General features: G+C 51.3%; 1 protein-coding gene across 3 annotated transcripts in view; it reads left to right on the top strand.

Annotated features, from left to right (window-relative positions):
• The first annotated feature begins 7,752 nt into the window (after positions 1-7,752).
• Positions 7,753-25,965, top strand: part of ABCC3 (ATP binding cassette subfamily C member 3) — a 57,252-nt gene continuing 39,039 nt past the window's right edge. Inside the window, exon 1 of one of the 3 annotated variants that reach the window (XM_054460089.2) lies at positions 7,753-7,911. In XM_054460089.2, the coding sequence (XP_054316064.1) occupies positions 7,867-7,911 (45 nt within the window). In that variant the 5' untranslated portion in view covers positions 7,753-7,866. Of the gene's footprint in view, positions 7,912-8,347; positions 8,453-25,965 lie in introns of those variants that run through there. The other 2 variants (XR_008495249.2, XM_063656983.1) reach the window with 2 other exon arrangements.

The following is a 25,965-nucleotide window of genomic DNA, read 5'->3' as shown; positions in this document are numbered from 1 at the left end:
TATGCGGGATGTACGACATTTTGTGACTGAAGAGACTTGTTTCCTTCTACTTTTATGTGTCTCAGAATATTTTTGAGGCGAAGGCGTCTGTCTCTTGGCTATTTTAACCTAAAATAACAGTCTAGTTATATTCCCTCTTCTTGCAAAGCACAAGCTGGGACCGCGAGCGCATTGCAGCCCCAACGGTGGCCCATCTTCAGCGGAGAGCGAGAACCATTTTGGAAACTGTAATGTAACTTATTTTCTCCTTTAACCTCGTCATCATTTTCTGTAGGGAAAAAAAAAGAAAAAGAAAAAATGAGATTTTACAAATGAAATGGAACCTTTTTATATATACATACGTACGTATCTATCTATCTATCTATCTATATATATATATATATAAAATAAAGTAATTTTCCTAAATAAAAAGCTAATCACGGTCCAGAGTAAAAACAAAAGGGATGGAGAGTTAGGCACGTCCAGATGGCATTGATGAGAGAGAGATCCTGGAGATGGGGAGTGGGCGGCGGGGAGGGAAGCTTCAGGGCTGCCTCTTTGTGTGTGTATGAGTGTGTATGTGTTTGTGTAAAGGAGTGTGTGTACATGAGTGTGAGTGTGTGTGTGTCTGAGAGTGAGAGAACCTGAACCCCTTGCTCTGGAAGGCTGCACCTCTAGCCTGCCCTCCCCAGCCGTGAAGGAGAGGAGAAGCCCCTCCGCCTGGTGCAGGCTGGGGAGGCAGGGTCTCTGCTGCTGCGATCAAAGCTTTACAGCTTCCTCTAGCTAGGCAGCTCAGTGAATGGGAGTAATTCCACATTAACTCTTATTTCTGCTGACAGCTATCAGCCGCACATTGAAAGCTGGAAATTGGCATAATGAAGCTGTTTTGGTTAATGGGGCCGACTGAGGCTGGGGGAGGTTGCCTCAGAGGCTGCAGATCTGGATCTGTGGGTTGGTGGGGGAGGGGGGAAGTGTTTCTGGGTTTTCCTTCCTGAAGCTTCAGCACGGATTTGCCACACTTCTGGCTGGATGCGTGACCTGAGCTGTCTGGACTTCAGCCTCCTGCCTTGGGGGCGGGCTTAGCTGACTGGCATTACAGGCACTGTCCGATGGGGACCTCGTCCACCTGCCCGCAATGGAATTAAGCTGTGTAAACGGAGTGGTTGTGCTTCCTGAGGATGAGAGTCCAGGGCCGGGCGTCCAGAGGCAACCTCCTGGCGGAGGTGTTAGGGTCGGAGGCCAGGCTGCTGAGTGGGGAGCTGGCCCCCTGGGTGGTGATGAGCGAGCGCTCAAGATGTTTACATGCACTACTGCTGCTGCCTGCCTAGGGGGAGCCAGTGGAGGAGGGAGGTGTGAAGGTGGCCAGGGGCAGGCAGACAGGAAGAGGGGGAGTGGCGTGGCCCAGGCCACCTGTCTGGTGCTACTGCAGACAATATTCTCTTGTCTGAAATCTTGGTGCCAAGAGGTGGTGACCATGGGTCCAGCCAGCCTGTCACCTAGCCACCTCCCAAACATCTGTCCCAATCCCACTCCTTGAACAGCCCTATACCCTCACCCCCAGGGCCTTCAAACCCCAGGATTGGATTGGGTTTTTGAAACCTCAGTGGCAACGCTCGCTCACGCACCGTCTGATCCGGTCAACTGGGAGCTGGGGGCACCAGGCTGCCGGGCGAGTGGACCTGGAGGCGTTGTCCAGCATTGTTTTCTAAGCTGGGTGAGAGCTTTTCTTATTGCTCTTTTGGACAGAACTGATACCACTCCTTGAAGCCAAAGCCTGGTTTTATCCTTTTAGAGTGTGCAATAATGTCAGACTTTTTCCTCTGGCCTCCTTGGGTGGGGAGAGGGAGTGCTTGTAGGAGCTGCCATTTAAGATAAAAAAAGCAAAGCTGTACAAAATTCCTAGAGTTCTGTCACCTGGATCTGCAGACTAAGCTTTTATATTTTTGTAGAATTCTGTAGCTGTCTATTCCCTAATGACGTTGGAGGGTATGGGGAGGGGGTTCTGGGATCTTTCATTCTTCTAGTGGTTAGAAGATTCTGGGTAAAGGTGAAGCCAGAGAGCTCGACTCCTACCCCTCCCCACTCTTCCAGCACCCCCCACCACCACCAGCCCGGCAGCACTAGAGTACTGGAGAGTTGCTTAGGTTGAGTCTTAGCATGCCTGGTTCTTTGTGTGTTCCTCTTCCCCTGGCCTCCTCTTCCCAGTAGGGACCAAGGAATTTGGGGTGAACTTACTATGCTTTTGGGTTGCTCTGTAGAGATCTGCAGGGACCAGCCCGGTGAAAACAAAAAGCTTCCCCTATTCCCTCCCCAGCAGCCCTCTCTGTGGCCTGGAGGGTTTCTCTGGAAGAGGGCAGTGCCTGGAGGGGAGCCTCTGGATAGTGATGTGGAAATATTAACAGCAGAGTCAAAGTGGGTATTTTGGGGGAGTCAGGGAGATAACTGTGACCTCTCCCCACAACGATGTAAAATCTTTATCAATGATGGAAACTGTTGTGTCTCATTAAAAGGATTTTGAGGTGGAAAAGCAGCTGCCGCTGGATCTTAATAATAATATCAAACTGCTAACCTCATGCTGCTTGTCTGGGTGGTTATTTGATGCTGCTCTGGGATATGTAAGGGGTAGGGGTAGGGGGTGGAGAAACTGAAGGAGGCTGGGATGGGGAGAGGCTGGTGGGGGCAGCAGGTCTTGGATGAGGACTCCAGGGCAGAATGGAACTGGCTAGGGGCTTCAGGGATGTGGGGGCTTTTAGAATTAGGAACATCTACCCTGGTGCCTTTGTCCTCAGCCTTCCCCTTCGGGGTTCAGAAGAAATTGTGACAGCGGCTGTAGGCCCCCACCTCAAGCTTGGCTGTTTCTGCTTCCTCCACCCCCAAGACTCCAGGAAAAGGTCTGTGTGGGGGTGGGGACTGGGAAGAGGAGTGAGCTGAGCTGGGGATAAAAACAAATCTGAGGCTCATATGCAGTCTCTCACTCCTCAAAACACCCTAGCAAGGGAAGTCTGATTGCTGTTTCTCCATGAGGCAGCGGGGTTCAGAGAGGTTAAGTGAATTGCCCATGGTCACACAGCCAGGAAATGGCAGAGCTGGGATTTGACCCTAGGTCTGGCCAACCTCCAGCCCACACTACTCCTGTCTCTTCTCAGTGTGGAGGAAATGGGGCACGATGGGAAGAATCCTGCTCAAAAAATGACTTGCTGGTGGGCGCTTTTCCAAAGTAGTCACATTCATATTCATACAAATATGCACACGTGTTCCCCGCATGGCAAACTCAGAGGCTTAGAGAGGCCCCCAGCCTCCCACCTGGTGGGCCACCAGCCTTTGGCCACAGGGAATGGTGGTGAGAGGGGTTCAATCACAGGAGAAGGCATCCCTCAGCTCCAGGCGCTTGTCCAAGAGCCGGCCAAGGGTAGCTCTGCAATCACTGTGGGTTCCCAGGCTCCACCCTTCCACGGCATAACGCTGCCCTTGAACCCCATGGTACCTGTTCTTTTCCCCATCCCGCCCTCTTCTCTCTTCCTCTCCTCTAACCCTGCCCTACCTAAACCTCACCCACTTTCCAAACATCTTTCACTCCTATCTCCACCCTACTCCCCATCTGCCACAGACTGGTGCCCCATGGCCTATTTTCTCTTCCCTTGGGCCAGTTGAGCAGCCCGTGGAGTGGGGCTGGCAACAGCAGTGCAATGAGGGCATCAGACACCAGGTGGCGGCACAGGGCACCCTCACCTGGTGCCACCTGGTGCCCCTCCTGCAAAGGGACCAAGCCAGGGAGAGGGCACCAACACCAATGGACACCTTCTAGGGACAGGTGCCCTGTATAACCTCAGAAGGAGGAAGCAGGCCTGCAAGGCCCAGTGAAGGACTTTGTGTATGGAGAAGCCCAAACAGGAATCCCCGCCATCTGAGTGCTGAGCCCACGGTGTTCAATAAACCCTGGCTAAAGCTAGGAGACTCAGGGCTAATCCAGGACAATGGTTGCCAGGAGGGAAATGAACTCTCAAAGCAAGTTGAGTTGTGGCCTGGAGTCCCACTCCAGGGCACAGCAAGGCAGGTCAAGGAGGCAGCTGCTCCAGCTAAGCCCCAAAAGGGAATTCTGCTAAGAACTTTGAAACTGTGTGCCTTAGCCTTGGTTCCAGGTGTGGGATCTGCTGACTGTGCCCACAGAGCTAATTAATTCTTGCTTTGAAAACTCCAGAATCGGGCACAGCAGCCAGCACTCTCCCCTAAATGCCAAATCAGATCAAGTGCAGGTTGGCGGCAGAGGGGCAGCCTCACTGAGGGCCATGAGTGGGGCCAGTGGGGCCACCATCAGGCTGTGGTCTGGAGGAAGCAGACCCCACTTCAGGGGAGAGGACAAGGGGGAAGCTGGGACGTGGGAGCTGCAGCCTGGTTTGGGGGTGCTCCAGGCCTCCAAGGAGCCACAAGGGGCTAAAAGGAATCAGGCAGTGCTTGGAGGGGAAGCTTTGCTATTCCACACCCTGCCCTTCTGTCTTGTCAGTTCCAACCTGCCTCTCCCCTTTCGAAGCATTTCCTGTGCCTGGGTCTCCCCATTGCCCCCATTCTGCTTTCTTCTCTCTGCTGTCATGCTTGCTCTGAGCTGTACCTTGCAATTATTTTATCTTTCCATCTCCTTGCCAGGAAATCCCTGATGCCGGGTTCCCCTGGGACACTCACTGTGGGGGAGGCACCGCACATGCTCCATCCGTCCTGCCTGGAGCAGCAGTCAGTTGGGGAGGAAGGATGGGGCTTGGGCCATGAAGGCTGGGGGAGGTTTGGTCCATTTCTCTGCTGCAGCCCAACCCACAAGGCCGTTACTGCTTCTCGGGAGCCCTTCAAGCAAGAACCATCTTGGTTCTGAACACTCAAAAGCAAAGTGGGCAGTGCCCACTGCTGGGACTGTACTTAATGCCGCAGTGGCCTTGTTACCTATGACTCCTTCTTAGGAAATGAGGTGTTTGCTTAATCAGCCAACAACACTTCCTGAGGACCAGCTTCTCCAGGCACTGTCCTGGGTGCTGAGGATACAGTGATAAACAAACCTCAGTCCCTACCCTCAAGGTGTCCACAGTCCTCTGGGGGAGGTAAGCAAGACGTCAGTGATTACAAGTGGGGGAAGCCTCCTAGCCCGGGACTGGGCTGGGGGAGGTCCAAAGAAGGCTTTGACGGGGAGGGGGGCTTGAGCGAACTCTTGAAGAAGTTTGCCACTTGCAGAAAGGGAGGTAGGGTGTAGGTAGGAGAGTGCACCAAGCAGCCTTGAAGACGGATACAGGAAGTGCATCCCGCTCAAGGAGACTGCGCAGAAACAGTCTCCTTGGCAGACGGCAGATGTGGGGCGCCTGCTGCATGTGCCGGGATAAGCTCTGTGGCCCTAAGCAAGCTGTAGGGTGTCTCAGGGCCTCAGATTTCTTGCTCTGGTGAGAACAACCAAAACAATAACATCCTAGAAATATTGTGGTTATTATTCAAGGGCTCTGTGAAAGGGGACACACTTCTGAGTGGCCTGGAGGGGTAAAGCCCCAATGCCTCAAGAGAGATGGGGGAAGGTGAGGATCGCCAAGGACCCCCACCACGCCCTCAGAGTGCCCAACCCAGTGCTAAAGCCTTGGGAAGGCAATAGCGATAGAAAAGCCTGGGGCTACAAGGGATGGTGCTTCAGCTCCGATGCTGAAGCCAGAACCTAAGGGTCCTGGCCCAAAACTAGAGCTCTAGCCAGTGTACCGCCTGGCCAACTGTGGGGCTGGAAAGTCCCGGATGGAAGCTCAGGCTAGTTCTGGGCTCTCCATCTCAGAAAGGGGGTCTGATTGGGGAGCTCACCTCCCAAAGGGCCCTAAAGGAAAGTCCCCAGGTCTCCTCAAGCCCAGAGCGATCTGGTGCCTATGACTCCACAAGCCCTAGAAAAGGAATGGGAGAGGAGGGAGAGTTGCAGGAAGCCGGTGGGTAGACAAGGTCAAAACACAGGGGCAGTGGGTGCTGATGAAGCCATGACCAGGGTCATGGAAGGGATGGAGGAAGGTTCCCAGCTGCCTAGGCCGTAGAAACCTGGCCCACCTGGGATGGAAGAGAGCTTAGATATCACCCAGTCCACGTTTCTCAAGAAACAAGGTCCCAGAGACATCAAGGAGCTTATTGAGATCACACAGTGTATAAAAGGTATGGAGGGGGATTGGAGGGGGATTGGAGGGGACTGAGTTAGTCCCTGCCCTTGGGGACCTCTCAGATTAGCAGGGAAGACAGACTCTTCATAACTAAATATAAACCAAGGCACGCTGTAACAAGGTGTAAAGCTCTGTAAAGTATTTTGCCCAGAGATGAAGATGGGGGGACAGGAGAGGGAGGGTATGTGTGGATGAGTGGAAAGGAAGAGGGCAGACAAAGAAGGGGCCGAAAGAACTTGCCCAGTGGAGGGGTAGAAGTCCCTGGTCTGACTGCCTGGGAAAGGGGAATCTTCCCCACTCCCACCCCATCCCATGCCCAGCCAGATCTTGGTTCTGATAGCCTATAGCCAAGAAGACTTCCCTTCTAGTGACCTCCTGGCTGCCCAGAGAGATAGGAGGTGGCTTGCCGCCTCTGCGCTCTTACTGGCTCCCACCCACACCTGCTGCTGAGCAGCCAAGGAAGGAAACACCTTCTCTTGAGAACAACGGCCAGAAAAGAGGTCACCAGGGTGAAACTGGACAGACCTGTGGGCAAAGGCAGGGAAGAGAAGGGCCAGGGAAAGATTTGCCAGGGAGAGTTCCTTCTGAGCCCCAACAAGGGGTGCGGAGTTGGTGTCTGGGATTGTGTTAAGGAAGACACGGCAACAGCGGGATTGAGAGATGGAGGGATCCCCGCATCTGAGGGGATACCGGGAGAAGGAGAGCTGAGGCAAGCAGAAGGAGAGCACGGACAAGCCCATTTTACAGATCAGGAATGTAGAGTTTCAGCCTTAGGAGAAGGACGAGGACACTCACGTGGGGCTCCTCCTGGGGCTTCACCTGTCCTTCCCCCCACCCTGATCAGGCTGAAGCAGAGGGAATTCACACATGTTGGGTGCCCACTAAGTGTGCCAGGCAATACACTTTGCATACCTTTTCCATTCAATCCTCAGAGAACCCTGGGAGGAAGAGTCTTCTATGATTGTCTCTATTTTACGGATGTGAAAGTAGAGGCCCAGAGAGGTGCCCAAGTGATGTGGCAAGGTCAGGGGGCCACAGAGCCTAAGAGGGCAACAGTTTAAGAGGACATAGGAGGCCCCCGCTGGACGATGCTGCGGCCCCCACCCCCGCCTCACGGGTACACACCCGCGGAGCACACCCCGCGTGCTCCCCGTGTGGCGCCTGCCAGTGGTCTCTGGAACCTGATGGGGAAGAGGTCAGCTTCCGGATTGAGCACAGAAGCCCTTCCCATTTTACAGATGAGGACACTGACCTCCGGAGAGGAACGTGACCTTCTCAAAGATTCCTTTTTTACTAGGAAGGATTGTTAAATCCCTCTCCCTACGTCCCCTACTGAATGACTCATCGGCCCCACGGAGTTGTTCGGGGGTGGGAGCGCCTGTGTATCCCAGTTCCCCCTTGGAAATAGACTCTACTCCGGGACTGTTAGCCTCGGTATTTAGAGAGACATCCCCCTGGCATGGCCCAGGGGCCGCTCGCGGGGGCTGTCGCCGTGCCAAAGGCCCCCCCCCCACCTCTGCCCCAAAGTCCCTCCCAGGGAGGCGCTGTCGCAACCCGCGGGACGGGGGCAGGGAGACCGGACCCAGAGGCACTGGGGTAGGGCTCGGCGGGGCGGGTCCGGGCGGAGCGCGGGGTGCGGAGGGCGGAGGGCGGAGGCAGCTCCGGCGCCCGCTCTGCCCGCCGCTGGGTCCGACCGCGCTCGCCTTCCTCGCCGCCGCGCCTCGGCCCCATGGACGCCCTGTGCGGTTCCGGGGAGCTCGGCTCCAAGTTCTGGGTAAGGCGCGGGGCTCCGGGGTCACTGCGCGGGGGCCGGGGTCGGCCGGCTTCGCCCGGTCCCCGCCGCCTGCCTTCCCGCAGGGCCGGCAGGTATCCCGGGACGGAGCCCCTGAGACGGCCTGGGCGCCCGGGAGGGGGCGATGGGCTCGGGAGGGAGGTTGGCGGCGCCGCCCGGAGCCGGGTCCCAAGCGGTGTCCGGGACCTGCCCTGCTCTGCCCTTCCCACCTGCAGCACTGGGGAGCCCGGGAAAGTGAGGAACAGTGCGCGGCTGGGGCGCCAAGGCACAGTGCGTGGCTGGGTGAGCTGTCTCCATCCCAGCCCGTCTGTCGGGTGCGGAAGGGGAGTTTCGCAATCAGCCACGGGTTGGTGATGGAGGGTCTTCCCTCAGCATCTGCCCTAGATTAGGACTCGGTTGCCCACCTGGGCATGGATTGCCCCCAGGGCATCCAGAGCACCTGCTCAACCAGGTGTTTTGGGAGGCCGGCTGTGCAGTGGTACACCCTTCTTAGGAAGGTTTCCTGCCACCTTCTTTTCTCTAGGTAAGACTGAGGTCTGAGAGCAGGCCATCCCCACCACCCAGGACTCAGAAGGGAGAAGCAGACCCCAGTCTGGAGACAGATGCAGGGTGTCAGGATTCCTGTAGTCCAACTCCCTTCTCACAGATGGAGAAAGGGAGGCCCAGAGAGAGGAAGGGACTTGCCCCCAAAGTTACCCAGTTCAATGAAGGCAGAGCTGGGATAGAAAAACAGGCTATAGGCCAGGTGCAGTGGTTCACGCCTGTAATCCCACCCTTTGGGAGGCAGAGGTGGGAGGATCATTTCAGCTCAGGAGTTTCAGATTGCTGTGAGCTGTGATGGCACCACTGCACTGTGGCCTGGGCGAAAGAGACCCTGTCTCTAAAAAAATAAATAAATAAGAAAAGAAAATCAGGCCTTTTGTGACTCTCACTCCAAATCCCTTTCTAAGACAGGCTGCTCTTCAGCCTACTGACTCCAGCCTCCAGCACAGTTCAGGTGAGTTAAGTGCATACAGCCCAGGAGCTTTCTTACCAGCTTGCAAAACCTACTTGCCTCTATGAGGCAAGTGATTATGTGGTCTCCGTTTTACAGAGGGAGCTCAGATTAAAGGGGCTTCTCTGTGGTCATTCAAGTGTGTCCAGGGCCTATGAATCCCAATCTCTAAGTCTTTTTCCTATTTTGAGTATTTGTACATAGATGCCCTGTGTGTGTGTACGCACACACGCAGGGACGTGGGGTGTTACCCAAGAATTCGTGCTGTGCACGTGTGTGCACAGATGTATAAGTCTGGAGCTATGTTCTTGGGCTGTGTTTAGGATGGACTGAAGGCGTTATATGGATTTTTTGAAACTTGGGGCAATGGAGGTAAAAAAAACTGTAAAAAGGCATATTTGGGACTCTCTCTTTTTCTGTGGGTGACCCAAAGGTTAATCTGAGATGGTGCAACTTCTCTGCCACTGCCCTTCTTTCCAAGTCCCACAGGAACTTCATGTATTATTCAGTATGGACAGGCCACTTGCCACCAGGGTCCAGAGGTTGTACCTTTGCCTCATGAGCACACTTCCTTTCAGTGCCCATGGGGCCAGGCTGGTATGACCATGGCAGGTTTGTGGTGCCTGGGATGCCAAGCAGAAAATCAAGAGAGTAGTTGTGCCCAAGCTTTAGGCACAAGGGCTCATTGTTCCTGGGTAGCCTCCTGAACCCTGAGAGCTTAGGACTCTACAGAGGCAGGTCTCCTGGACCCCAGAGTTGGGAAATTCAGGACTCCCTTTTTGTCCCATGTTTGGACATCCTCTGGCTCTACCTTAACATGGGATTGTGGAATCCAAGAAAGTGGGAGCTTGGGAGTTTGAAGCAGCAAGTCCAACCCCTCAGTGTAGAGCTGGGGAAACTGAGGCCAAGGGAGTGAAGGTCACAGGACAATCAAAGACAGAGTGCTGGGCTGGGAAACCTGACCCCGGGGCTGTGGTTACAGCCTTGCCATTGCCTGGCTGTGAGCCTTTAAGCCTCTGGGCCCTCTGGCCCCCGCACTTCTCCTTGATGCTCGTGAGCTATATGCACCTCCTCTGAGGATGCAGGCTCAGTGGGAGTCAGCTCATCTACATTATGAAGCCCTCGTGAGATCTCTGCTTGGATACCTTAAATGGCAAACTGACCACCCCCCTTCCCACTCCAATCTCTAAACATCTTTCACATTGTCTTCTGGCTCCTGAAAGCTGTTCCAGGTCACACCTAGTGTGGCTGGTGACTGGGGGAGGAGCGTGGAGCGAGAAAGGAGGCTCCCAGCTCATCCTCTGAGGGAATGACAGGGTTTGTACAGCCGAAAGGAGAGACAGTCTACACTGGAAGCTGGAGCCTCTGCCACAGCCTAGTTACAAAAAAGGCCTGGAGTTCTGGGCTGTTCATTTGTGATGTGCTGTGTTGCATCTCATTTGCATGGCGTATTGTTCAGGCACAACTCCCCCTGAACCTTTACCTTAGGGGCCTGTGGGTGACCCACTTTGTGGGAAGTGGTTCAGGGCAGCCCGGAAGTACCTGAACTAGGAGTGAAAATGCAAGGAGGGGGTGGGGTGTTCAGGCCCCTCTGGGCCGCTCGTTTAATCTACCAAGATGCTCAGTAGCTCATCCTTATAGCTTTGGTTTCTCCACCAGTGGAATGGGAAATAACCCACCCCCTACCCACCTCACAAGATTTTTCTGATCAAATGAAATAGGGAATGTGGAATGATTTTAAGAACTAAGAAGCTTTCTATGGGCGGCAAGTTCTGACATTCCCCGGAAGAGGGAGGAGAAAGAAAAATGGGGTTAGAAGAAAATGTCAGACGTGGGAAGACCTGCAGGGAAAGAGCTGGCAGGGCTGTTGGGCCAGTGGCTCCCATTTCAGCTGTTTTCTGGGGAGCTGGGGGCTGTTCCTGGCTCAGTCTGAGGGTAGGAGACTGGAGAGGACCATGCCCCTTGGGACATATGTACACACATCTGTGTACTCACACACCACCTGCCAGGTGAATGATTTGTATGAATCCCTCTCTCTCTCACCTATATCGACTTTGAAGCGGGTTACCAACTTCCCTGAATGTGCCTTGGGAGTTTTTGTGGAAATAAATTCCAAAAGAGTGAACCGTGTAATTAAACCACCTCACTACTCAGGAGGCCAGAGGTGCCTCAGAACACGGGAGGAGGTGGGGTCCCTTTGCTCTGCTGTGCTGGCCTCTGTCTGCAGGACTCCTCTCTGTTCTGAACCACAGAGGTTGGGAGCACCTGGGTGGTGAAGGGAGTATGTGGAGGAAGGGCCTGGAGCTATTTACCCCCCGCCAGGTAAACATCCATTGGCAGAATTAGCCTTGATCTGACAGCCCCAAGAAGCTTAGAAATCTGAAGATCCTGACCATGAAAGCCATCCGAAGATGGCAAGGACTGCCTGAGAAGTAGTGAGCTCCCTGTCACTGGGGGGGGTATGTAAGGACATGGTTAGTGACTGCTTGGCAGAGATGCTGGAGAGAGGATTCAAGCCAGGAAAGAAGGTGGGGTCCTGAGATTCTGTGACTGGGAAGAGGGAAGATGCGGCCAGTGGGGATTCATTAGTTCCTCCTCTGAGATTTCTGGACTCCTCCTTTCCTGGCTGTCTCCCTGCTCTACATATGGAGTTTGCCTAGAAGCAGCTCTTGGTAGAGGCCTATGGGTCTCCCCTTGGTTAGGCCCACATGGGAAAGGTGACCTCATTGTTCCCTTAGCTGTTTACCCATCCTAGGGAGGGGAAGATCCCTGGTCCCTTGAAGGCTTAGCTCCCTGGGTCTCCTGCTCTGTTATAGCTAGCCCCAATTCTGCTATTCACCAGCTGTGTGACTTTGGGCAAATGACTCACCTTCTCTGGGCTCCAGCAGGGCTGAGGTGGGCTCTGGGGCCTGCTTCAGGTCTGGAGTTGCCCAATTTTGGAAGGATGAGCCTTGGGCTTGGGGGCCAAGGCCATGCATGATTAGGGCCCTTCAAAATTTAGAGCTCCTGGGTATCAGGGTCTCCTCTGCCTTCTTAGTAGGCAGCCACAAAAATGTATGAGTAATGGGCAAGGCTCCTATGCCAATGTAATTTTGACTCTCGAATGAAGAGTGACCTGCACATCCATGGGGAAGCTGGGTGGGAGGTAGACACTCCTCCACTTAGCAGACACCATAGCTCACCCTCCCCTCAGGAACCCAGTCCTCCCTGTAAGGCCAGAGCCCCTGGGGCTCCTTTCCTCCATCTCAGCTGCTGCAAGCGAACCCAGTGCTGGGTGGCTTTGACCTCTGAGCTCTTGGCTTCTGGCTACGGCATTTCATTGCTTGTGGCCTCAGGCTGGCTTCTCCTCAATCCTGCTGTTCCCCCACGTCACCTGGGCCTGGGTCTCTGAGGGCCAGAGAGATACGGGGAAGGAAGTGAGTCAGGGAAGTGGCATTCAGGAGGGAGCTTTGCCAGGCCCGCCTGTAGCCCCCAGACAGGGAAATGGTCTTGAAACACTGGGCAGGCTTCCAGGGAGGAAGGTCTTGGCAGGGACGACCAGCTGAGCCACCCCAGAGGGTAGGGTCAGAGCACCCGGACTGTGTTCAGTCCTCCCCATTGGGGCAGGATCCCTGCGGAGTTGGGGGTGAAATGAGACCTGGTGTGCCATTGGTGGGGTGGCTGGGTCCCTCCCCTCCCCGATCTGAAGTTGTTTCTGTTTCTGGTACTGGGGTGCAGTGGTTGGGGCTGGCAGGGGGCAGGGTGAGAGAGTGAATGAGAGCCTAACTCTAGGCTTGGATTTCTCTTTTTTTTTTTTTTGAGACGGAGTCTTGCTCTGTCACCCATGCTGAAGTGCAGTAGCACAATCTCAACTCACTGCAACCTTCACCTCCCAGGTGGCCTCCCAAGTAGCTGGGATTACAGGTGCACACCACCATGCCCGGCTAATTTTTGTATTTTTAGTAGAGACAGGGTTTCACCATGATGGCCAGGCTGGTCTCGAATTCCTAACCTCAAGTCATCCGCCCACCTCAGCCTCCTAAAGTGCTGGGATTACAGGCGGGAGCCACCGCGTTCAGCCAGATTTCTCCTAACTGGATATTCAGGTTTCTAGTCAGGGGCTCTCAGAACCCCAGCTAGGCCACTACCTAGGTGTTAGCCGCTCTGCCCCCTCAGCTCTGTGAGAAGAATTGCAAAAAGCAGGTGATATGAGAATGGGCTGCATGGCTGAAAGGTGATCTGGGTGCAAGTGCTCTATCCCCAGGGAGGGACGTCATGCCAGAGTCCTACCAGGTGTACAGGAAACACTGTAATCCCGTGGGAAGGAGCTGGGCCCTGAAACAAGACTCCCTGGGTCTAATCCCAGCATCAGCCTTGAGTGTCAGCTCTCACGAGCGTGAAATGATCATCCTGGCCCACAGCAGGAGCTCAGTGAACCAAAGCCCCTTCCAGAAGCACATTGGCCAGTTAAGCCTGTGAGCCATCCCTGCAAGGGGCCAGCAGGCGCAGCACAACCAGTTTTGTTTGTTTGTTTGTTTGTTGTGTTGTGTTTTTGAGAAGGAGTCTCGCTCTGTCACCCTGGCTGGAGTGCAGTGGTGTGATCTCAGCTCACTGCAACCTCTGCCTCCCAGGTTCAAGCAATTATCCTGCCTCAGCCTCCTGAGTAGCTGGGATTACAGGCATGCGCCACCATGCCCAGATAATTTTTTTTTATATTTTTAGTAGAGACAGCGTTTCGCCATGTTGGCCAGGCTGGTCTCAAACTCCTGACCTCAGGGGACCCACCCTCCTCAGCCTCCCAAAGTGCTGGGATTACAGCACAACCAGTTTTTGACCTCTGCCCCCAGGCCTTCTAAAGGCTGAGGGAGGGTGAGTGGGGATCAGCACGTGTCCTTGCTCTCTCCACGCCTTCATTGCTGCTGAGTCAATGGTCTTGTCTGTCCATCCCTTCCGTGTCTGAGACTTCAGGAGCTGCCCTGCAGTGGTGGCTTCCTTCTCCACTACCACACAGGAATAAGGAAGTAACGACTGTTCTCATGACAGAGCCTGTCAACAGGCCTGGGGCCCCCAAGGCTTGGGAAGTCCCTGGCAAAGCTGGGGCAGAGGGCTCCGGGGTCCTCACCCCCACCTACGGCCTGTATGAGTCTGCATTGATTTCAGCTTCAGTGACCATGAAGTCTGCCATGAGGGGGCCTCTGCCACGTGGTCCATTCTGGATGTGGGACCTTTCCCCTTATCAGCCCCATCCAGCTGTTTAATCGCATTATTAAGGAAGCTGTTGTTGCTGTGGAAACTGTGTGGGTGATGGTGGGGGAGGGGGCTGTGGGCTCAGCTCTCACCTCCCAGCAGGGCTCTTCAGAGCGGGAATGAGAGGAGAGCCTTGAATAGGGATCGTCCATCCTGCCCTGCAGGGATTCAGGGAGTGTTACAGGGTCCAGGGAATAACCTTCACTGGCCCTGTCCTCACCTTCATTTTACACATAACTTTGAGTTGGAGACCCTTCTGGGTGCCAAGAACTGTGGCCTTGGTACCAGGGAGAGAACACTGTGTTCCTGGGCATGAAGCTGCAGAGGCTGGGGCTGGAGTTGGCACCCTCCATTTATCTATTCATTTGTTTATTCATTCTTTTGTTCAATAGATGGTTATTGAGTACCTTCTCTGTGCCAGGCCCTGCTCTAAGCAACAGGAAATACCATCAACTGCAGAATACAGAGCTAAAGAATCTGTCTTCGTGGAGCATATACTCTAGTGGGAAGAGGCAGTAAAACAAGAATCATAAAGGCCAGGTGCAGTGGCTCATGCCTGTAATCCCAGCACTTTGGGAGGCCAAGGCAGGAGGATCACTTAACCCCAGGAGTTCCAGACCAGCCTGGGCAACAAAGTGAGACCCCATCTCTACAAAACAATTTTAAAAATTATAAAATAAATGACTCACATATATAGTATCGTAGAAGGTGTTAAGGGCTATGGGGAAAATAGAACAGGCTAAAAGGAATGGGGAGCAGAGACAGGTCAGGAGTTGGGTAGTGAGTTACAGTTTTAATTAGTAAGGTCAAGGTGGACCTCCACAAGGTGAGATCTGTGCAAAAACTCACAGGTGATAAGGGCATGAGGCATGTGGATATCCAGGGATAGGGCTGCTGCCCCAGGGAGGAGTAGGCCTGGAGGGTTTGAGAACCTGCATGGCAGCCAGTGGTGCTGGGGTTGCCAGAGAGGAGAGGTGGGGAGATGTGGTCGATTCTGGATCTATCAGGGTGCACCAGGTGATGTTGCCTTTTTATGGATAATAACAGTTGAAGGTCAAGTGCAGTGGCTCATGCCTGTAATCCCAGCACTTTGGGAGGCCGAAGCAGGAGGATCACTTGAGCCCAGAAGTTCGAGACCAGTCTGGGCAACATAGTGGGACCCCATCTCTACAAAAAAATTTAAAAATTAGCTGGGTGTGGTGGCACATGCCTGTAGTCCCAGCTACTCAGGAGGCTGAGGCAGGAGGATCACTTGAGCCCAAGAGGTCAAAGCTACAGTGGGAAAAAAAAAAGAACAGTTGAATGTGGCACTGTCATGCCGTTCAACCTGTAATTTGAAGGTAGAGTGGACAGGGTTTGCTGAGAGACCGGATGTGGGATGTGAGAAAAAGAGAAGAATCAGGGGCAACTCCAAGGACTCTGGCCTGGGAAGAGAGACAGGGGGAAGGAACTGCCATCCCCGGGCCAGGCAGGCTAGAGAAGCAGGGATGGCCAAGAGCTCAGTTCTGGATGTGTTTTGTATGACATGTGCCATAGATGGTGTCCTGGCTCAGGGTCTGGAGTGAACCAAATAGGGAGTTAGGGGTGAGGGCCTGTGTGGGCGGGTGCCCCTTCCTCCTAGAGAGGGCTCTGCCCAGCTGGGACATGCTTATCTCAAAGAAAGGAGCCCAGGCTGAATGCCCTGGAGGGTCAAAGCAGCCACCCAGTTCTCACAGCCCCAAGGTCCCCTGGTTGTTGCCACAGAGCAGGTGTCTGCGAAACCGAAACACAGGCCTGACAGCTGGAGGCTCCATCACCCGCTTCCCTGAGTGTTGTCCCATTGCCATCGAGGTGCTTTGCTGTTCATTCTCCCCCACCTTCTCCCCGCTGTGGGGAGGTGACTGGATGCTGTCATTACTCCCGTTACTCACAGGTGGAGACTGAGCTTCAAGGGCACGAAGGGGCTCACCAACAGTTGCATGGCTCAAAAGTGGCAGAAGCCATCTTGGATTCTCCGCATCGGGGTTGGGTTCTTCCTGTGGCCACTCCCCACCCGCCTTACAGAGCCATGCCACCAGCCTGCAAGTGCACGCAGCGATTCCCACCATGTCCCCGCGCCTGGGCTCCTGTCCTCAATATGCACACTCCCTTGTGAGTCAATGGCCCCGTGTGGCATCACAAAGCCTGGGTGCCTGTCCCAGCCACACACTGCTGGGTGTCCTTGAACCTGTTGCTGAAGTGGGTGTAGTTTCTCTTTTGTACACTGGGCCTAACGGTGCCCCTCCTATACACCTCTGGAAGTTGTTCTGAGACAACATCCAGATAACAACTAGGTAAGTGCAGTAATAAAATGCCAGAGAAACATTAGGGGCCTTTATTTTCCTCACTTAACTGGCTGCCAGGGAAAAGCAAGGAAAGGTCAGAGGCTGGGGTGCCCCAGAGAGGCCTCATGTAGGTGAGGCTCTGGCTGGGCCCAGAGAAATGGGATGTACACTCCAGGCCCAGAGACCTGAAGATCTGGGTTCAGGGCAGCTTTGGGACAGGCTATCTGGATGGCAACTAACTGGAGTACCTGACCAGGCCTAGAGGTGTGTCCTGTGACCCAGTGTCCAGGCCTGGGCCAGCATGTCAGAGACTCAGCAAGAGTATGTGAGTCCTTGGCTCACATCGTTTGAGCAACTACTGAATACTGAATAGGACTCTATAATACAAGATGTACATGGTACAACTTCTGCCCACCTGGGCCTTCAATGAAATGCCCCCAGGCAGCATATCCCTGACTGCATGCTCCACAGAGCAGAGATAGGCCTGCCCAACGTGCCACTGTATCTGCAGAACCCAGCCCACTTCCTGACTCACCAATGCCCTCACCAAACATTGTCAAGGGCAAGAGTGATGCTCCAGGGAAGGGGATCTCTCTAGGAGGAAGGGTGCTCAAGATGAAGAAGGTGGGTTTTCAGCCAGGCCTGCCACCCCTCCCTAGAGTGGTTAGGTTAGGATTTTGACAAGTGGTAAAAAGAGGGACTAGGCTGAGCACTGCACTCCAGCCTGGGTGACAGAGTGAGACTCTGTCTCAAAAAAAAAAAAAAAAAAGGGGTAGGAGCAAGAATCTCAGAGCAGATTTAGGATGAAGTGAGTTGGCTGTGGGGGAAGGGAGCAATGGGAAAAGAGGTGGGAGGAGATGCCTTGGAGGGGTCTTGAGGACCAGGTTGGGTGCTAGGATGTAGCTTCATGAGCAGCAGGAGTCACTGCGTTTGTGGGCATAAGGCAAGAGGCACAAAGCTGTATTTTGGAAAGAGCCATCTCGCAGGTGGGCAGGGGCACTGGAGGGCAGAGGGCTGCCCCGGATGGGATTAAGAAGGGAAGGCAGGCCGGGCGCAGTGGCTCATGCCTGTAATCCCAGCACTTTGGGAGGCTGAGGCGGGCAGATCACAAGGTCAGGAGTTCGAGACCAGCCTGACCAACACGGTGAAACCCTGTCTCTACTAAAAATACAAAAATTAGCTGGGCGTGGTGACGCACGCTTGTAATCCCAGCTACTCAAGAGGCTGAGGCAGGAGAATCACTTGAACCCGGGAGGTGGAGGTTGCAGTGAGCCGAGATCGCACCACTGCACTCCAGCCTGGGTGACAGAGCGAGACTCCGTCTCAAAAGAAAAAAAAAAACAAACAAAGAAGAAGAAGGGAAGGCAGGTTGGGGAGGTTGGAGAAAGGAAGCAGGGAATGCAGATCACTGCCCTTCCATGAGTTGTTTTCTTAAGATGCTAGAACTTGACCAGGCATGGTGGCTCACCCCTGTAATCCCAGCACTTTGGGAGGCTGAGACTGGCAGATCACTTGAGGTCAGGAGTTCCAGACCAGCCTGGCCAACATGGTGAAACCCCGTCTCTACTAATAATACAAAATTTAGCTGGGTGTGGTGGCGTGCACCTGTGGTCCTAGCTATTTGGGAAGCTGAGACAGGAGAATCACTTGAACCCTGGAGGCAGAGGGTGCAGAGAGCCAAGATCATGCCACTGCACTCCAGCCGAGGTGACAGAGTGAGACTCCGTCTCAAAATCAAAACAAAACAAAAACCAAAGCCGGGTGCAGTGGCTCATGCCTGTAATCCCAGCACTTTGGGAGGCCGAGGTGGGCAGATCACAAGGTCAGGAGATCGAGAGCATCCTCGCTAACACAGTGAAACCCCGTCTCTACTAAAAATACAAAAAATTAGACGGGCGTGGTGGCAGACGCCTGTAGTCCCAGCCAATCAGGAGGCTGAGGCAGGAGAACGGCGTGAACCCGGGAGGCGGAGCTTGCAGTGAGCCGAGATCACGCCACTGCACTCCAGCCTGGGCGACAGAGCGAGACTCCGTCTCGAAAACAAACAAACAAAAAAAAAAAACGAAAAATTAGCCTGGCGTAGTGGCATGTGCCTGTAATTCCAGCTACCCAGGAGGCTGAGGTGGGAGAATCGCTTGAACCCTGGAGGCAGAGGTTGCAGTGAGCCAAGGTCGCACCACTGCACTCCAGCCCAGGTGACAGAGCGAGACTTGGCCTTAAAAAAAAAAAAAAAAATTAACCAGGCGTGGTGGTGCACGCCCGTAATCCCAGCTACTCAGGAGGCTGAGGCACGAGAATCACTTGAACACGGGAGGCAGAGGTTGCAGTAAGCCGAGATCGTGCCACTGCCCTCCAGCCTGGGCGACAGAGCAAGACTCCATGAAAAAAAAAAAAAAAAAAAAAGATGGGAGAACTCAGAACTCAAGCATATAGATTATTCAACCCTTCACATAGCCAGATAGTTCAAGGCCAGCTGTGGGCTTTGAATGCCATAGTAAAATGTTTGAACTTTGCCTTCTAGGCAGTAGGGAGCTACTGAAAGTTTAAAGGGATGGTATACTATTATTCTTTCTTTCATTCATTTATTCAATAAACGTGTGTGTGTGTGTGTGTGTGTGTGTGTGTGTGTGTATTTTTTTTTTTTTTTTTAAGAGTCCAGGTCTTGCTCTGTTGCTCAGGCTGGAGTAGAGTGGCATAATCATGGCTCACTGCAGCAACAAACTCCTGGGCTCAAGAGATCCTCCCGCCTTAGCCTCCATGTAACTGGGACTACAGGTGCCTGTCACCAGACCAGGCTAATGTTTTAAATTTTTGTAGAGACAGGGTCTTGCTATGTTGCCCAGGCTGGTCTCAAACTCCTGGCCTCAAGCAATGCTCCTGCCTTGGCCTCTCAAAGCACTGGGCAATGTCCCTGGTCTTCAATAAATATTTGATTTATTTAAGCAAATCTTTTTTCTGAGCACCTACTATGTGCTAGGCACCATTCTAAGTACTTAGGATACATAGATAAATAAAATGAAGGTTCTTCCCTTCAAAGAGCTTACATGTCAGCAAGTAAAGGAAAAGATGAGAGAAAATATAATAAATTAGTAAATTATATATCATGTCAAAAGTTGATAGGTGCTATAGAGAAAAGAAAAAGTGGAGAAGGGTGGGACAATTGGGAATACAGGGGTGGGACACAGGTGGCAGTATTAAACAGGATGGTGAGGGTAGGCTTCATTGAGAAAGAAAGACTTCAGGATGTCTGGGGGAGGAGTGTTCCAGGAAGAGAGAAAAGCAAATGCAAAGGCCCTGAGACAGGAGCAGCAAGTGCATTCAGAAACAGCAAGGAGGCCAGTGGCTGGAGTGAAGCAGGAAAGGCAGGGAGAGGGTCATGGGTTGAGGGAAGGGACATTGTGCAGGTCCTTGCAGGCTACTGTAGGGTGTATGGAGTGAAGATGTCAAGTCAGCAGTTAGATATGGAGCTGGAGATTTGGGGAGCAACGAGCTGGAGAGATAGACTTGGAAGTCGTTGGCATATAGATGGTACATCATATGAGACCGCTTGGGATTGCCAAGAGGGTGAGTGCAGATAGGAAGGAGGCAGAGAAGAGGAAAGGACTGAGCTCCGGGACCCTCTCGCACCAGGCAGGGGAATCAGCAAAGAGACTGTGATGGCATGGCCAGAAAGGAAGGGGAAAACCACACAGGATCTGGGCCCCCAGGGAATCGGAAGGGAAGAGACCAGAAGTCTATGGCAACTGCTCATGAAGAGATGAGGGTCTGGCCAAGGGGCCAGGTGGGAGGAACCAGGTAAGAGATATTATCATCCCAATGTTATCCTTAAAGAAACCAAGGCCCAGAGAGGGGAGAGGTTAAGCACTTGGGTCAAAATCACACAGCTTAAGTGTGACTTCTTTTTTTTTTTTTTTTGAGATGGAGTCTCCCTCTGTCATCAGGCTGGAGTGCAGTGGCGCAATCTCGGCTCACTGCAACCTCCGCCTCCCGGGTTCGAACAATTCTCCTGCCTCAGCCTCCCAAGTAGCTGGGATTACAGGTGCCCACCACCACACCCAGCTAATTTTTGTATTTTTAGTAGAGACAGGATTTCACCATATTGGCCAGGCTGGTCTCGAACTCCTGACCTCGTGATCTGCCCACCTCAACTCCCCAAAGAGCTGGAATTACAGGTGTAAGCCACTGCACCCAGCCAAGTGTGAGTTCTTTTAAGCTGCGTGACCTTGGCCAAGGTGATTAACCTTTCCCTGCCAAGTCTCAAACACCTCTTTGTCCAGCTACTATGCTTCCATCAAGAATCAATAGGACCTATGTCCCTACAGGTGTCAGGGTAGCTGGGAGAATGGTGATGCCCTTGGCAGAGGCAGGCAAGGCCAAAGGAAGGGCTGGTTCTGGCAGGGAGTGAAGGATCTTACTTTGAGAGGTATTGAATATGAGGTGGCTGCAGACAGATGGTGACGCCATATGAGAAGCAGCAGGAAGTAGGGGTTGAGGCTCAGGAGGTGATTTGAGCTGTTGATCTGGATTTGGGACTCCTCAGGACAATCTGTGAACAATGATGAGAGAGAACACCAAGGACCAAGGTCAGAACTTGGGGGCTAGGGCCCATGTCCACAGGGTGAAGTAGAAGGAAGATAAGGAGACAGCAAGGAATGCTTGCCAAGAAACCAGGAGACCAGAAAAGAGTAGTTTCCAAGAGACAGGGGAAGCCCACACTGTTGCAGGGAGGTCCTGCATAAAGTCTGAAACGGGTCTATTTAATTCACCCTTGGAGGCTGGGCACAGTGTCTCACGCCTGTAATCCCAGCACTTTGGGAGGCCAAGGCGGGTGGTTGACCTGAGGTCAAGAGTTTGAGAACCAGCCTGGCCAACATGGCAAAACCCCGTCTCTACTAAAAATACAAAAATTGGCCGGGCGTGGTGGCGGGAGCCTGTAATCCCAGCTACTCGGGAGGCTGAGGCAGGAGAATCACCTGAACCCCAGAGGCGGAGGTTGCAGTGAGCTGAGATCACACCACTGCACGCCAGCCTGGGAGACAGAGCAAGACTCTGCCCAAAAGAAAAAAAAAAATTGTAGTTGCAGGGACTTCTGGTTCTGGGTGGATTGAACACAAGACTTTATCTCCAATCCTTCCTGATTTTCCATCAAAATGACAGTAAGGAATAAAAAATGTAAACCTACAAGGACAAAGAGAAGAGGAGACAACAGCAGACAAGATATTAACACCTTTTTGGAAAGTGAGAAACAGGTCAAGGAGTGATCACTGACACAGCAGAGAACAACTGAAACCAAAGGCCATTTGGAGTCTGTAAAAGCTCAGGGATTGGAGGGCTGAAGGAGGCAAGGGGAAGAACAGGGCTGAAAGCAGCGGCTGCTAGGAGAATGCGTAAGGACAGATGAAACACCCAAGATACTTACCCATCCCCTCTCAAAGCCAGGCAAATTCCAGCCACCTCACAGAAGACCAGCAGTTTATTCTGTGGAATTAAGTAAAAGTCTGCATACTGAAGGATAGAACCCTCAGCTCTCACTCCTAAATTGGTCCCAGAGAAAAGACCTCCAGATTCTTCCAGTTGTTGGGGGAGTCTTCCCTAAAGGACCAGGTTCCTACTTGATCACTCTGCAGTGAAGCCCAACAGCCAATAAGCTTGGTCCTCAGTACTCTGTCTTCAGTAGCTGTTTCTTGGTCCTTGGTCCTTGGTACTCTCGCTCACCATTGTTCACAGATTGTCCTGATGAGTCCCAGATCGAGTCCCAAATCCACCTGCCCCCAACACACAGAGCAGCCAACTCTTTAGTGTCTTACTCCAAAATATTGAGACAGCCAAGCCGCAAGAATCACCACAGGCCGGGTGCGGTAACTCACGCCTGTAATCCCAGCACTTTGGGAGGCCGAGGCAGGCGGATCACTTGAGGTCAGGAGTTCGAGACCAGCCTGGCCAACATGGCAAAACCCCATCTCTACTAAAAAATACAAAAATTAGCTGGGCATTATGACACATGCCTGTAATCCCAGCTACTTGGGAGGCTGAGGCAGGAGAATTTCTTGAACCTCAGAGGCAGAGGTTGCAGTGAGCTGAGATCGCACCACCACACTCCAGCCTGGGTGACAGAGAGAGACTCCATCTCAAAAAAAAAAAAAAAGAGTCACCACACATTTGAGGAAAAATTATGTTAAAATAAAAACTTTAGACAAATTAAATTTAGCAGAGTTTATCTGAGCAAAGAACAATTCATGATTCAGCCAGCATACTAAACCAGTAGAGGTTCACAGAGTTTTACCACCCAGCAGTATGGGCAGGCAGTATTAATGGAGAGAAAAAGGAATTGATATATAGAAACAGCTTGATTGGTTACAGATCAGCATTTGCCTTATTTGGGCATGGTGCAATGAGGTGTTTTCCTTATGTGGACATGTTCTGATCAGCTGGTAGCTTGTGATTGGCTGAAAATTCTGCTGTATTTGGCTGAGACTTGGCTGCTTATTGTAAGAATATACTCTCAAGTTACGTTGCAGTTTGTTTACATATTGAATTATGCTACAGTCCACTATGTATGGAGTCAGCTTTACACCTGGGTGACAGAGTGAGACTTTGTCAAAAAAAGAAAGGAGAGGAGAGAGAGGAGAGAGATGAGGGGTGGGGAGGGGAAGGGAGGAAAGGAGAAAGGAAGGAAGGAAAGAAGGAAGGAAGGGGGGGAAGGAGGGAGGAAAGGGAAGGGAAGGGAAGGAGGGAGGGAGGGAAAGAAAGAAGGAAGGAAGGAAAGAAAAAGAAAGAAAGAGAGAGAAAAAGGAAGGAAGGAAAGAAGGAAGGAAGGAAGGAAATAGGCAGCACATAAAATAAATTTTTTTAATAGGATCACAGATCACTGTGAACAATAGCCATTCATTAGAAGACTTCGGAGGCATACACAAAAAGTTACATAGTTGTAGAAAAAGCTTAGCTCTTTTAATAGCGAGTTTCTCAGTTTTCTTAAGTGATCAAAAACCTAACAAAGACAGTATGAAGCATAGGAAATAATCTGGGTAGAACACAGAATCTTTGTTTTCTAGGCCAATTACCTAAAGAGAAAGAAAAACCTTTTACAATTTCCTATTATGATCAGACCAATAATCTAAGAACACCGTGTTGTTTTAATGGAGAGAACCAAGTTCTAGTTTTGCATCAGTGTAATTTTGATATTAATGCTAGCTCTTATTTCCCAGGCTGGAGTGCAATGATGTAATCTCCACTCACTGCAACCTCTGCCTCCTGGGTTCAAGCGATTCTCCTGCCTCAGCCTCTCAAATAGCTGGGATTACAGGCGTGTGCCACCACACCCGGCTTATTTTTTGTATTTTTAGTAGAGACGGGGTTTCACCATGTTGGCCAGGCTGGTCTCAAACTCCTGACCTCAAGTGATCCACCTGTCTCCGCCTCCCAAAGTCCTGGGATTACAGGCGTGAGCCACCACACCCGGTCGCTAACTTTTATTCTTAAAAGACTTGTAAATAATTACCTCCTAATCTTAACCAGCTTGATCACCCATAAAATTTCTTTCACAAGATTCATCTTCCACAAACCTCCTACAACTCTCATATCCATTCACTTTTTGTTCTATACTTTTCCTCTTCTCATTTTCGAAAAATCAGTCATTTCACTTTAGGACAAAATTTATTATCTTTTTCCGTTATCAGAACAAAACATCCTCACGTCTTATAGCTTTTCCTTAACTTCCTTTGTATATTTCTTTTTCGTATATTCCTTTTTCTTACCTTCCTTGTATATTTTCATATAGATTTTCTCCCTTATTGTTTCTAGTAATTGTAGCTACATATATTAATTAGAATTCTTAACCCCGGCCAGGCACGGTGGCTCATGCCTGTAATCCCAGCACTTTGGGAGTCCGAGGTAGGCAGATCACTTGAGGGCAGAAGTTCAAGACCGGCCTGGCTGACATGCTGAAACCCTGTCTCTACTAAAAATACAAAAATTGGCTGGGCGTGGTGGCGGGCACCTGTAATCCCAGCTACTAGGGAGACTGAGGCAGGAGAATCACCTGAACTCAGGAGGTGGAGGTTGCAGTGAGTCAAGATCGAGCCACTGCACTCCAGCCTGGGTGACAGCGTGAAACTCCATCTCAGAAAAAAAAAAAAAAAAGAATTCTTAACCCTTAGTGACCTTAATTTCCATGGACATTAGAAAGTAAGCATTTGTGAATTGTGTGTCACACCAGCTGTAGATTGGTAAATCTATGAACCATAATGTCTAGAAGCATGAGCTTTCTCATAGTACAATTTGTCAGTGTGGCACAGAACGTGTTTATCCATAGTCCAAAATGTCTTTAGTCTCTCTGTAATAATAAACTGTAAAGGAGGCAAAATTTCATTTGTATCCCTTTAGGTTTTTTGTTTGTTTGTTTTGTGAGGCCTGACAACTAAACTGTTGTTTGTACAGATTTCCCTCCTCCTCAACTTTCTATTCTTGATGCTAAGAGTGTTAAAACCTTCTGGTGGCTGAGTGTGGTGGCTCACGCCTGTAATCCTAGCACTTTGGGAGGCTGAGGCAGGTGGAACACTTGACCTCAGGATTTCGAGACCAGCCTGGGCAACATGGTGAAACCCCATCTCTACAAAAAATACAAAAATTAGCTGGGTGTGGTAGCTTGTGTCTGTAGTCCCAGATACTTGGCGGGGCTGAGGCGGGAGGATTGCTTGAGCCCAGGAGGCAGAGGTTGCAGTGAGCCGAGATCTTGCCACTTGCACTCCAGAGTAGGCGATAGAGACCCTGTTTCAAAAAAGTAATAATAAAATCTTCTGGTATAGGAAGGACATCTTTTACATGGGAATTTTATCTTACTTACATTCATTTAACTCACTTATTTTCAACACTTATGCTTGGATTGCCTATAAAGATGAGATAATAAACAACTAGTCATCATTTTGTTTTTCTTGTTGACAAATTTTACAATATAAAGACAACATAAGCTTGTTTTACCAGTAAACCTAGATAGGAAATCATGCATTTGTATGATATTTAATCCCCAAAACTATGACAACATGTCTGTTTCAGTTAAACCAACAATATTCTTATTTGCCAAAGATTACCCAAGTCAGATGAGCTGCAATAGCAATTGAGGTAGTTCTTAATTTTCTGAGAGAATACTTCATTTATATAAGCACTTATTTTTCTTAAAGCCAACAAAATAGAGCTCTTTTATAATTTAATTTTGAAGCATTAAAAGGAGATAGAAACTATGATACCTATATCATATATACAGACATATATAAACATAAACAGCAATGGATCTTACAGCTTTCATTTAAATATCTTAGCCATGTTCCAGGTACAGTAATATAAAACTCCTGAATTTATTAAAGAATATCTGGATCCAAATTGTTCTATTGGCCAATGGAACAAGATTTCTTGCCCAGATGACTAAAGCTTTTGAATAAGATTTGTGAAGGAGCTTTTAAGATTTTTTTCATTTGATTTCTGTAAGGAACGTATTATAAAGAGGCAATTTTTTATTCA

This window comes from Pongo pygmaeus, chromosome 19, assembly GCF_028885625.2.
Source record: "Pongo pygmaeus isolate AG05252 chromosome 19, NHGRI_mPonPyg2-v2.0_pri, whole genome shotgun sequence".
Lineage (NCBI taxonomy): Eukaryota > Metazoa > Chordata > Mammalia > Primates > Hominidae > Pongo > Pongo pygmaeus.
The sequence above is the reverse complement of the archived record's forward strand: the minus strand, read 5'-3'. Positions and strand labels throughout refer to the sequence as shown.